The following is a 12,889-nucleotide window of genomic DNA, read 5'->3' on the forward strand; positions in this document are numbered from 1 at the left end:
CGATTTAGTAATCAATATTATATGCTTCCTCTTACATTTACCTTAGAAATTTCTGAAGAAAGCCAATTTTCTTGTAAGTAGAATTGTAGGCTTTCAAGAGTATTAGCTATATTGAGAGCCAAACCTACAAGGACCTGAAACCAATTTGAAATGCCCTTTTCACCTGACCTGACTTCTTTTCACCGGTAATAGACTTTTCAGAAATTTCATTCCACTGCTCACTTTCAGTTAATTAAGGTTCAGGCCTTGACCTTTTTGATGTCAGTTTCTTTCTTAGACTCCTAATTTGAAGAGAGTTTCCCCTCAATCCTTAAAGTTGAATAAGAATTTGATTTTTTTTTATTATTATTTTGAAATTGATGTGTCTATTAAAAAAGAACATGATTCACGATACAGCTGTGAACTAAAATTGGGGAGGTTATGCACAGAAATTGATTATTTTTTTGTGGGTGGTGACTCATCTGTTGTTGTCACGTGAAGTGGGGCATGTGTGTTTCCAGGCAATTTAAAGACAGTTTCGCTTCCAAGCTGATGCTAATTTTGTTTAAATATGCACTAATATATTTGATACGGGAAAGATTTCTGTAATATTGAATTCTTTCGGATTTTGATCAGAAAAAAAATTTGCCCTACCACCTTGATTTAAACTACACTTTCTTTTCTTTTGGATAACACAGATTATAAAAAATGTTTTTAAAAACAATTTTTACCTCTGAGTTTATATTAGTAGCACCGTTTAATTATTAATAAATATCTCAAATTTAAGAGAAAGTCTCAGGGAGGAATACAGAGATGGCGTCTAAAAACTATGTTTTTACAGATTATTCTTAAACTTTTCGTGGGATGTCATCCCACCTGATCCTCCTCTTCAGATGAACTACCGATACAAGCTCTAAGACCCGGTTAGCAACACCATAATTTCGGTTGTCAGAAATTGCACTTACCATAAATCCAACTGGGGAAAATAAAAAGCTAGACGTCCTCAAATTAGGTCAAGGTCAAAAAAGCCACAAGAACAATGTTTGCAGGTAGTGGGTACTTTATGAGGTCAGAATATAGTGGAGGGAGAGGGGGCTGTAGCTGTTTTAGCCGTAGTTGGTTTTGCAGTGTAATTAAAAATTAGTGGCAAGCTTATGAGGACCTCGAACTTGGTTTTAAGGCCTATTAGCGCTCTTTGTGTTCTATTGTATGTCGCGTACTCTATTATTCTGTTGAAAAATAAGTCAATATCATAATTCTTTTTTATGAAATTGCAGTTTCTTCTGTATTAACATTTTACGGTATGCAAATGAATGCAAGGAAAAATTAAACAAAGTGCTTTTTTTACATTTTTTAAAACTCCCTCTTAAAGGCATGCGCACAGAGACTTACTTCTGGGCAAGAGGAGGGTATCAGTTAAAGAAAACGAAAAAAAAAAAGAATCGTTGGAAACGAATAGATTTAGATTTTTGTGAGGGGGCAGTGTGGACTTTAAGCTCTCTGATCAACCCCCATTCACGTACCGATATGCAATCTTGACTATCAGAAAATCAATGAATGTGCCTTGCTATAAAATACTGCTAAGATATTCTTGTTGATTTTTTATTTGGACATGATTATCATGATTTCTTTATTTCTGCTGTAATTTATACATTGATGTCTATATGAATTGTTGTAGCGGCATTCCTTGTACAAAGAAAGTAACGTGTAATTAGCATTAATTAACTGTCCTCATTAAGAATATAAAACCATCCATTTAATCTTTTGAGAATATTTTTATGACGGAACAGTATATCTTGGTTGCAAATGCATCCCATGGTAGAGACCCCCATGCGCTTCTGCAATTATTTTGGAATAATTGTATAAATTTTAGAGTTTTCATGTCCTGAGTTATGGATTTAATAATTATTTTTTGATATTTTATATGAAGTGAAAATAAATAACATGTTAATTTTATTAACTCCAGGTAAAATGTTTGAAACTTGGAATGTTAAATACGCTTTCGTTTTATAGATTTCTGAATTACATTATAATATATCCATGGCCTTATCTGGGATTGGGGGCTATATTGTTTGAACCCTCCCCCCCCCCGAAATTTTTTAACACAAAAATCTTGATAATCACCAATATTATTTTTGTAACCCTCCCCCCTAAAAAAAACCCTGGATATTGCCCCTATATTTATGCTTATGAAGTATCTAGTGCCTCTGTAATATATTCCCCATTACAATATATTTCCTGTGTACTATATAGTATATTATACTTTTTGTGGTGGCAAGCTTGTCTTTGTTGCACATAAATTCCTAACCAGGGAGAGGTAATGTAAGAATATTCTCTGTCTCTGTCTTACTTTCTTTCAATGTCGTTTTTTTTTCTGATGATGTTCTGATGTCTGATGTGTACATGGGATCTCTATCCCTCGCACACCAGACGTGTATATAGAGAATAACATTGACGTTACGGTTACGAAAGTCAAAAGAAAGGTAAAAGTTATCAAGCTATAAATAAAATATAAGAATTAATATCGAACTTTGTAAAGATTTTCATGCTTGGGGGGAGAGGGTAAATAATGTTAAATCTCTGGACTCGGCAGTATCCTTTTTTTAGAACACATTGAGATTCGTGCCTTCTTTCTTTCTTATTTTCAGCTATACACGTTCTAAAAGTGCATATATAGTTTGTCTTTTTTTTGGGGGGGGGGGGTAAACCTGTTTGACTCTTGTGATTAATATTTATTTAAATAAAATAATAATTTTTTAGTCAGGGCATTCCTGGTGTGGTTTTCAATTTCTTGGAGAGGGATGGGGTGACACAGATTATGGAATTAAAGATGCATTTCAAATTATCCCCAAGTATTCCGGATTATTAAAAAAAGCGTTATTTTACCTTTGTTCTTTGTCTTTGTAATTCCTTTAGCCTCTTCTGCTTTTCAGAAATCAGGCTTTGAAAAATGATTCTTAATATCTACTTCAAATTAATTTATATGTGAAAGTAGGTGCCATATCTTGGAATTCTCACAGACTCTTCTACCCCTTTCAATGAAAAATTCGATTGGGGTAAAAATGGTGATTTTCCATAGAGTCAAAGTAGGGATGTGGTGTTGGAATGGAGAAAATCGACTAGGGAATTTAGCCATGCTAGTGGAGGCCTGTGTTTGCGAAACTCAAGGAAGTTTGTTTCTCCATTCTTAAAGGTGACCAGTAAGGCCGTGTCCATGGAGATTGGGTACCAGAGCCCCCCTCCCCCATAAACATTTGTCCTATCCGTAAAAATTAGCAAAAATATATTTGAACAAATTTTTGATGCGTTTCATAAGGATTCTCCAAACCCCAACAAGAATCCTGGATACACCATTGGTGACCAGATTGGCTCTTCTCCGACAAAGGGAGGTATAAGGTACTTTGCCCCGTTAAGAATAATAAATGATTGCCTACTAACTAATTTGTAAGCACTCATACCTGAATCAAACTATCTGACATGTACTCAGGCCTTTTATCTGATGTTTTCTTGGGATTTTTTTTTCCGATTCACCTTTTAAATCCTATTTTAACGGACACACAACTCCACCCTACTCCCCAAAAAAAAGTCCTAATTACATGTCTGGTTTTATCATACCATTTATTCACCACCTCAAAGGACTATTTACTGGCTAGTCTTCACCTAATATATATTTACAAAACTTTTATAAATATTTACAAGCACGTAAATTCCAAAGATTCAATATATAGCCTTGATCACAATAATTATATATCGTTAATTTCTCCTTTTTAAACCATGCTCGAATCAACTTTCAGTGAATGGGTATGTATGTTAATATGGCACCCAAAAGTTGTTTTATAGCACTGGTGGTGTAATAATTATAGTTGTTATCCCCTTTTTCTAACCAATTACTATGCATCGTAATTAATAGCCCTTGGCCCGCAGATATTTGGCCCAGGTATCTTCCCTCCTTAGGATTCTTTACACTTAATTTGGGGACATTTAAGGATGAAATAACCATTTAATCAGGTTAATTTTTTAGGGTGATCTAGTTTTAAGGACAATTTTTAGTTGTTCAGAAAAAACTAATAGCAATTTCTAAAAATTCGAAAATCCAGTGTTGCCAATTCTGTTGGAAAACAGTTTTAAGTCCTTTTAGGGCAGACCTTAAAATTCTTTCGATTTTTCCATGATTTTCATACTCTTCCATTTAACTCGTCTGTGATTTGTTTTGTTTTTCGAATTTTGCCCTCTTCAGTTCTTTCAGGCTTAGAATATTTCAAGTTAACCATTTACTTTTTAAATAGAAATATGAATGTATATTTGTGAATGTATATGTTATTTTTCACTAGTGAAAAATAACTAAGTGCTTTTACATTCTGTCCTTGGTATGGCAAATGGAAAATCCACCCATGGCAAATCTAGTTTTGACTACTTGTCTTTTTTTTTCTCTATTAAAATGACGAATTGACTTCATTCTAATTTGCATATTTGTCCTCATTTTGACTAATTATGATGTTTGCTTAACGTTATTAACAGGATAAGCACTTGCTCTTTTTTTGGCGAATAATATATTTTTGACGCTACATCCCTTAGAAAAAATCATCAGAAAGTCATCTCAAAAGATGGTTTCATTAGTTTGTTTTCTTATCTTCATCGGTATAGATCCAAAGGAGGGTATTATTATAGATAAGATGGATTTATGGGTTTGGATCAGTATTGCCCGATGCCTGGTGTTGCATACCACAGTCATAAAATAAAAAATGCGCCGTTTTTTTTATAGCAAAAATACACCTAAATGGTAATTTTACACAAAAATATGATGAAGAATTCAATGTGTAAATGCCTGCACAAAGCCCCCAAATCCTGTAAAATACACCTCGTCTAGCAACATTGCTTTGGATCATGGTTTTAGCTCCAATATCGCTATAACAGAGTAGATATTAGTTGAATGAATACACTAAACTTTTATGTGAGCTTTTCTAACTATTTTTCAGTTTGATTGTAGTTTAAAGAGTGAATCTAATCGATATTATGTTTTTTCTTTCAGAATTATTCGTCTTTCAAGTGTGGTAGTCGTGATTCGGGTCATGGGGGATCGGAACAGGAAGATTCACCTCGGACAGTCATTCCTGGAGTTCATCATCAGACTCTTTCGTTACGTGGAACCAACCCAAAAGCCCGCCCCAACCCAGCTCTATCCGAAAACGCTGCCCTAGATGCTCAGCTTATTGCCAAATTTTGCAACGGCTCCGAAACTATCCTGCATGGACATCCAATATATCACAGAACGCAGCGTCGACTACGTGCCCAGAGTCCTTGGAATCACACATATTCTGAAATTGATGGAAGGCGTGCACATTGTTGTGAAGAAAGTGAATTAGATCCTGTTTACGAAGAAATTGAGCGCAGAGAGTGCCACTGTTATAGTCACTTACCAGTTAGCTCTGACGTAAGTGACGAAAGGTGTAGTAGTGACGTAAGTCGACAATCCTCCCGATCCTATGGGGATAATCGTCCTCTACTGCCAGCACATTTGCAATGTCAACCTGAGTTATCCCCCGAAAGAGATCTGTTAATGACAATGAATTGTGCATTTGGCTCACCACATCTCAAAACAAGGCACAGACATAGTGAGCGAAGAATTGAACATTTCCACCATGGTGGCCCTTTTGTAGAAGTGCCACATTATGCAGCGTATCCGACAGTAGTGCTGCCCAATGGTGAGAATGCAGTAGCTATTGCTGTTCTAAATGGAGATAGGGTTCTGTGCCAAGTGCAACCTAGTGGGCAGTTAATACCTGTTCATACGAACCAGCAGCTAGATGACAGGACTTTGCCAGTTAGTGAAAAATCTTGCGACATTCCACAGTCTGAATGTTAAATTTTATTTTTAGTCATGTATAAAGAAATTTCTTATTTTCGTACATTACATATATGTAAAATATATATATATATATATATAAATATATTTGTGGATCATTTTTAAGCGTAAATTTTTTGATATGGATAAAGGGTGCCAATTCGGGGTAGGAGGCGTAATTGCTCATCTCTAGATCTTATTCCTTTCTCATGTCCTAGATTTTTAAAATTACTTTTGGTATTTTCATTTTAAAAGGAAAAAAAATGCCTCCCCGCCCTAAATTTATGTGAATTGGCGCCCCTGACGCAGCGGATTTGAAATGGGAATCCCCAGAATTTTCGAAGATACCTGTTTACTGTGTGAAATGTATTATAGTCCTGATGGGAAGGGGCTTTGTACTTCTCTCTTTATTAGTAGATCTTTAAATTTTCAGTAAACTTCAGCTCTAATTATTTTTAATTAAAAGCCTGTTGCTTATTGATTTTTAAGTCTTTTCTTTTTTTATCGCAAGGCTTTCCAATGTTCATGGAAATCCCCTTTTCACAAAGTCTTAGAAACGTCTCAGTGTTTCAAATTTGTCTTTATGATTTGATAATTAAATTTGGCTTATGTTAACATATTATAGATTTTATATTCAAAATGAATTATTATAATTGTTTCATATTCAAAATGTTTTATATCATTGTCCATAAAATTGTGTTCATGTTTGATCATCTTCTACTAAAGGTTAACGGGTTTTATTTCTATAGACCTTTTTTTTAAGACTAATTTGATCGAATGTTGAATGTCATTATTAAATAAATTTACAATGACGACAATGACAGTGTTCAGTTGACAATGGATTGTTATACAATTAACGTAACAAATTTGCAAATGAGTTACCCTTATTATAAATAAAAAGTTATTTTCTTCAGCAGTGTGTAACAACCGTATATACTATATTGACATTTTCAGTTAACTATCATATACTTTGAGCAATTTACATTGGTTTAGCAAGTTTTACGGTTGCACCCATTTTCAGTTTTATATTTTAATGGCGTTGAAGTGGAATCGTAAATGCATAAATGCGTTGTGCAAAATCTTATTTTGAGTATCATATCATAACTTTTTATTAAAAAAGAAAATAAAAAACTTGTGACCTCCTCCAAACATTACTACTTAGAAAGCTTTTCAATTCTGAAATTTCGGTTTGAAAATTTGGTTTATCTGAAACTCAAACTTTTTACACTATTACTTTATCCTTATTCTGTTCACCCTCTGCCTCGTCCCTTGTTACGAAATACCTTTTTGAAAATTAATTTATGATTTTAATCAGTTTCAGTAATTCATATGGAGACCTCCATATGGAGTTACACGGTACTTGTTAATTATGAAAACTAGAAAAAAGAAGAAAATTGTAAAAAAGAAGAAGTTAACTTATAAAAAAAGAAGAAAAGAAACGTGGATAAAAAATCAGCCAAAAATAAGCTAAAAATATATGGCACCAAACAGCTTAAGAAATCATGGTTTTTCTTTGAAGGGGTAGTGGTCTCTGGAAATCAACGAATTTTTACTGTTTGATTTTTCACGGACTAGACGTGTTGCCAAATTTAACTAATTAATTTATCTTAATTGGTCTCACAGTTCAGCGTGGCAACATTGACAAAATATAATATTGCCCTAGAAACCTCATTATTTTGAAGCAACCAAGAAGAAAATTTTAGTTTTCAGACATGAATAATCTTGAGATAGATCTAGGGGGGGGGGGGTCCGATTTGGTATCCTTGCTACTTTATGAAACACTACTTTTTAGATAAGCACTATAAGGCAAAGGATCTGCGCCGTCCAATCAACGTATGTCTTTTAGTTAACATTTTCTAACTATTTTATGAAAATATATTTCAGATAAAAAAAAAAAACGTTCCTCCTAAGTATAAAAGGGTATTATTCGCCTCTAAGTGAGGAACTGTTTTTCTTAGTCGCTCCCTAGAGATGCTCCAATTAGTCCTATTCCTCGTGCACATACTGTGTACCAGATTTGTGTATTTTACATTTTATTTATATGTAAATGATTTTTAGGGAGGGCTTGCTTATAATTTTGTCATCGATGCTTTAGGCGTTGTTTTGAATTTTCACGCCTTCTGCCAGATGGCTCTGAATGTGATATGATTTTTTAATTTAATATGATTACTTGTCGGGCTTTGTAATTATGTTCGTGTATTTTGCTGTCAAAAAGATATCATTTTAGAAAATAAAATCTGTTTCGAATTTAATTTTGTGTTGTTTAAAAATTATTATTTATGTTGTAGTATTTTAGTCTATGATAAAGTTTTACTTCATATTCCAAAGGCCACTCAATCTTCGATTTTCATTGAATTTTTTGCATAAATCCAGAAGATATTTTGTTAAGTTAAATGCTTAGGGCTGCTAAGGGTTTGTACAGAGCTAATATCAGTGAATTCTATTACAAACTTGCTTCAAGGCAATTGAATTCTCAGAACTTCTAACTAAAAATATTTTCAAATATAAAAACAATAACGTTTTTATTATGTAAACGATTATATTCCTTGTTGATACCGCACATTTAATGTTTTAAACAGATTTTCTGAAGTATTCAAATTATTCTTCATCAGCCCCTGAAGACTGAATGGCGCCCAAAGGTCTATGCTATTGTCCCATTTAATAGTTGAAAAATGTTGATTGTAGGTACGAGGCAAGATATCTGCTAAGGCAAGTGCACAACAAAACAGAAAATAGAAAGAAAATATAAGAATAGAAATAGAAAGAAAATAGAAACTATGCAACAAAATAGACATAGTTCACAATAAAATGGAGGATGCAGGGGATTGCTTCTGACAACATTTGTCAGGCATTTGTTTATAACTAATAGGGGTGGAAAATATATGAAAAGCCTTTAAAGATGAGAAAGACAAAAAAAAAAAAAAAAAATGAACCAAGCGAAGCTGGCCTTTGGCAAGCAGAAAACAAGCGAGCTCTTGAATTAAAAAAAAAAGGCCTTTTCAAACGAAATTCAATAATGACGCTTAAGTTGAAATGATTGGAAATCATACTATACGATAAGTTTATTTTTGCCCGATTACAACATACAAAAAAGAAGCTAAATAAAGAAAAAAAAACGAAGAATAATCAACTTCTAAACAAGGAAAATAGATAATACAATATTAATCCAGACAGCTCTGGTAAATAATGATAAATGGTAGAAAATGAAGTAAACAATTTAAATTCCTCTTAAACGCATCGCACTCCAATGAATCAACTACATCTAATGGATGAAGAACACAATATATTTGCAAAATAGAACTATTCCTGTAATACAGCAGGAATTTTAATACTTTATACTTCTTATTTTGATATTAAAACTTCAGATAGCGGCATAACCACACCCAAAACCCCCTCTGTTTTCAGAGGGGGCAAATCTCAAAGTGGTGAAACAAAGCGCGCGAGGTAGAGCTAGGTCACTATATAGCTTAGTAAGTACGCGCTTATTATAAATTTACTTCAGTGCAGCAAGCGCGGAGACCTGATATGGCATGTTCGATGGTAAGAATACAAGAACTACGTTTATCTGGATCATAAACGAGGCCAGGGTATTTCAGTGAAGGGGACTCTATAATAGATGTACCTGCTGCAACAGATAAAGGAGATTACCTTTACATTGGGCATTATAAGCAAGAAATTCAGTCTTAGCAGCATTAACATTAAGTACTAGGAGCTCCGTCGGGAGGAATTTTCCACGAAGGCAATTTTTCGGGGAGAGTGAGTTTTCCATAAGGAGGAAATTCCTTGAACTTTCTTTTTTTTGAGATTATATAAACGCCCGAAGGGTAAGCGTTACTTATGTATTATACAGCCAACACTCAAGTGCTTCATTTAAGTAGAAATGAGCACTTGAGTGTTGGTCATTTGTTATAACCAACACAAGTGCCAACACAAACAAACTCATGACCAACACAAAACCTTACGGTTTTCCGTAAGGAGGAATTTTCCTTGAAATTCCTTTTTTTGAGATTATAGAAACGCCCGAAGGGTAAGCGGTACTTATGTATTATACAGCCAACACTTAAATGCTTCATTTAAGTAGAACCGGTTTTTATGACCATATATGAAATTCATTTAGTTTACGATTGATCGATCGCAATTAGATTAAGGGGCAATTAGATTTTTCCATGATAATGAACAATTACCCAAAACAAAACAGTGCGTCAATGGACACATTACTTTATACTCTTTCGATAGAATGTCTCGTTGGAGGTGTACAAATAGGGCATATTACATATATACAAATGGAAGCTATAGTGATGACAGTGGTCAAAAATGGCATGAAAATTTACTAGATGTTTTCGAGAGAAATTGCCTACGGATTGTTCTGGGAACCCGGCTGACTGACCGTATTTCAAACAGTAGGTTGTACGAAAAGTGTGCTTCAATCCCGCTTTCTGGGGCTATAATGAAAGAAAGGTTGAGATGGCTAGGCCACGTTCTACGGATGAAGGATGACAGATTACCGAAGATTGTCCTTTTTCGCCAACCGTCTGGGGCTACACGGAAAGCAGGTCGTCCTTGTCTGGGTTGGGAGGATGTCATAAATAAAGATTTAAAGGAAATGGGAACTTCCTGGGAGGGTGTAAAGAGGGAGGCTTTAAATAGATTCGGTTGGAGGAGGAGCGTGGGTAGCTGTGTTGGCCTCAGGCGGCTTGGTGCTGCAGTGAGTTATTAGTAGTAGTAGTAGTAGTAGTAAATAGAATGTCTTGTTGGAGGTGTACAAATAGGACATATCTTAAACAAACCGGTTTGCATGTTAATACCGGTTTGCTCACAGTAGAATGCCATTTGTTACTGCAATTCTTTTCATTTATTTGTGGGTTTACCAATTGTCGTCTATAACCTGGTATGAACTAATTTTTCCGAATGCATTATATAAATTTATTCCGTAGTTTCCATAATTTTAATAAAAAAAAGTATCATATTTTCATCATATTGTATGATATTTCATCACGATTGAGCGTCAGAGAAATAGATTCTACTTATGTTCAACCTAAATGAAGCACTTGTGTTGGCAGTATAATACATACCTATCGGATGAGCTACTTTATTTACATACGGCATATTATACGCGAAAGATATAATTTTATTTGTACACGTCAGACGTATGAAAAATGTTTGTAACTTACGTCCATGATTTATTAGGAACTCAAAATCATTAAGAATTATTAAACAGTAAAATTCAAATGAAAAATAAATATAGGCCCAAGGATTTATAACTCTTCATTTTTCCTTTGGATTAGGATTCGCTGTTGGTTACTCTCTCTATTTTCATGTATGCTGTCGTGATGATTTTTACAAGATGGCGACTAGGTAAGGATTTCTCTGTCTTTACCTTTTCTTTTATGCTAACTTCAAGTCTCTTGTTTGCTAATAGACACGGCGTAAAATATTTTTCAACAATTTAAGTTTTTAACCAGAAATATTAAAAATTATGTGCAAGAAACAAAAAAGTAATTGAAAATCTTATTTTCGGGGGGGGGGGGAGATTAAATAAAACACAGTTGTCTGCTGCAATTAAAAAGTGATTACACTAAAGAATGAGAAAATTGTCTCCCTGATTTCCCGGTCAATTAGTGCAGGGGGTACCGTCCTTTTCTAGTGATCCGTTCAAAAATGCTGCTTAATATTAAGTGGCACTAAGTTTTTATTGATTTTTGCCTTTCTGCTGTTCCTTATTTTTATATATTTATGAATTCCTTATTTACATATTTTTCCTATTTCTGTATTTGTGAATTTATATGGCACACCCCTGTGGTCATACAAATTTAAAGAGTTAATTAAATGCTCTGGTACTGAAATATTAAAACATAAAAAAATAAATGTGCCAAACATAATTTTTAAATGCTAAAAAAATGCTCTTGTTATGTAATAGATTACCCTAGAAGTTTCTAACTAAACTATCAAATTCAATTGCTCTCCAACTTCCCGACTGTAACTGCTTTCGGTACTTATCGGTTACATAATAGACACCCTTGAATCTGTGACGTGCTCATAAGACAAAAACTAGTCAAGCAACGTCTTTAACAAGACAATTCCTTTGGCTCGCTAGGCAAACGGGGATTTCTCACTGCGTGAACGATACTTCTGAATAGGTTTTTTGGGGGTTGAGGGGAAAAAAAGTACCTATGTTTGACTACGTTAGATTAGATTAGTTTTAATATACTGCGCTCTAGGTGGCCCCCTTCCATAGTTTTGTGTGGTAGTTTTCATAATTTTGTTACTAGAGTATTTTATTTTCATCATGTTTTGTTTTATTTCATTAGCATTAACTAAACTTCACTTTTCGAGCGTTTATTATATAGCCAATTAGTACGCTGCTTTCAAATACAAATTTATGTAATTATTTTGCTTTATTTATTTGACAAATTCGCACAGAAGTAAGGGATAATTAGACTCCTCAAAAAAATTTCCTATTTCTACCTTTTCCTCTTTGTTTTTTCCATTGGTTAAGTAAAAAAAAAGCATAAGCTCGAGTTTGTTACCGACAAAATTTCAACCCTAATGATTCTCCCACACTACGCCATAAAAGTTTTCTTATCGCTTTAATTTCAGTATTTCTTTATTCCGGCTAAGGCTGCCTTGATGATTATACAGGTTAAACGTCCGTGCTATATTTTTTTCTTTAATTTCCATTCGTCTTCGAATCTTTTCTTTGCTAACCTTATTATTTTATGTGCGAAAGCACAAGATGGCTGGCCCCCAACCCCCCATTGCACTTCCTGGCTGAAGGGCCAAGAAACGGAGATCAGCACCGCCGGTAGGGACTGTAAAGTCTAATGCCCGTATCCTTTACCTTTTTTTTCTATTATTTTATCTGTAAAAAAAACTCGTATGAGCCTCTCACAGAAAGTGACCGATACATCGACATTTTGTTTTTTTACTTGATTTTATTCAACCCACTGCCCCTATCTATTAATTATTTACATTAGGTGGACTTTGGTGAGAAGTGGGCCATGTGTAGAACAAACAAGTATGGCACGGAGGAGCTCTGCCGTGAGTGGCAGGGCAAGTGACACTCCAAAA

The 12,889-nt window shown here is 34.3% G+C and overlaps 1 protein-coding gene across 3 annotated transcripts in view; it reads left to right on the top strand.

Moving 5' to 3' along the window:
• The window catches only part of LOC136031034 (latrophilin Cirl-like), a 139,306-nt gene extending 131,233 nt beyond the window's left edge, over positions 1–8,073 (top strand). For 2 of the 3 annotated variants that reach the window (XM_065710223.1, XM_065710224.1), the window contains exon 15: positions 5,009–8,073. In XM_065710223.1, the coding sequence (XP_065566295.1) occupies positions 5,009–5,842 (834 nt within the window). In that variant the 3' untranslated portion in view covers positions 5,843–8,073. The remainder of the gene's footprint in view (positions 1–5,008) is intronic. The other variant, XM_065710225.1, reaches the window with a different exon arrangement.
• The last annotated feature ends 4,816 nt before the right edge of the window (positions 8,074–12,889 follow it).

Source organism: Artemia franciscana, chromosome 9 (assembly GCF_032884065.1).
Source record: "Artemia franciscana chromosome 9, ASM3288406v1, whole genome shotgun sequence".
In the NCBI taxonomy this organism is placed as follows: domain Eukaryota; kingdom Metazoa; phylum Arthropoda; class Branchiopoda; order Anostraca; family Artemiidae; genus Artemia; species Artemia franciscana.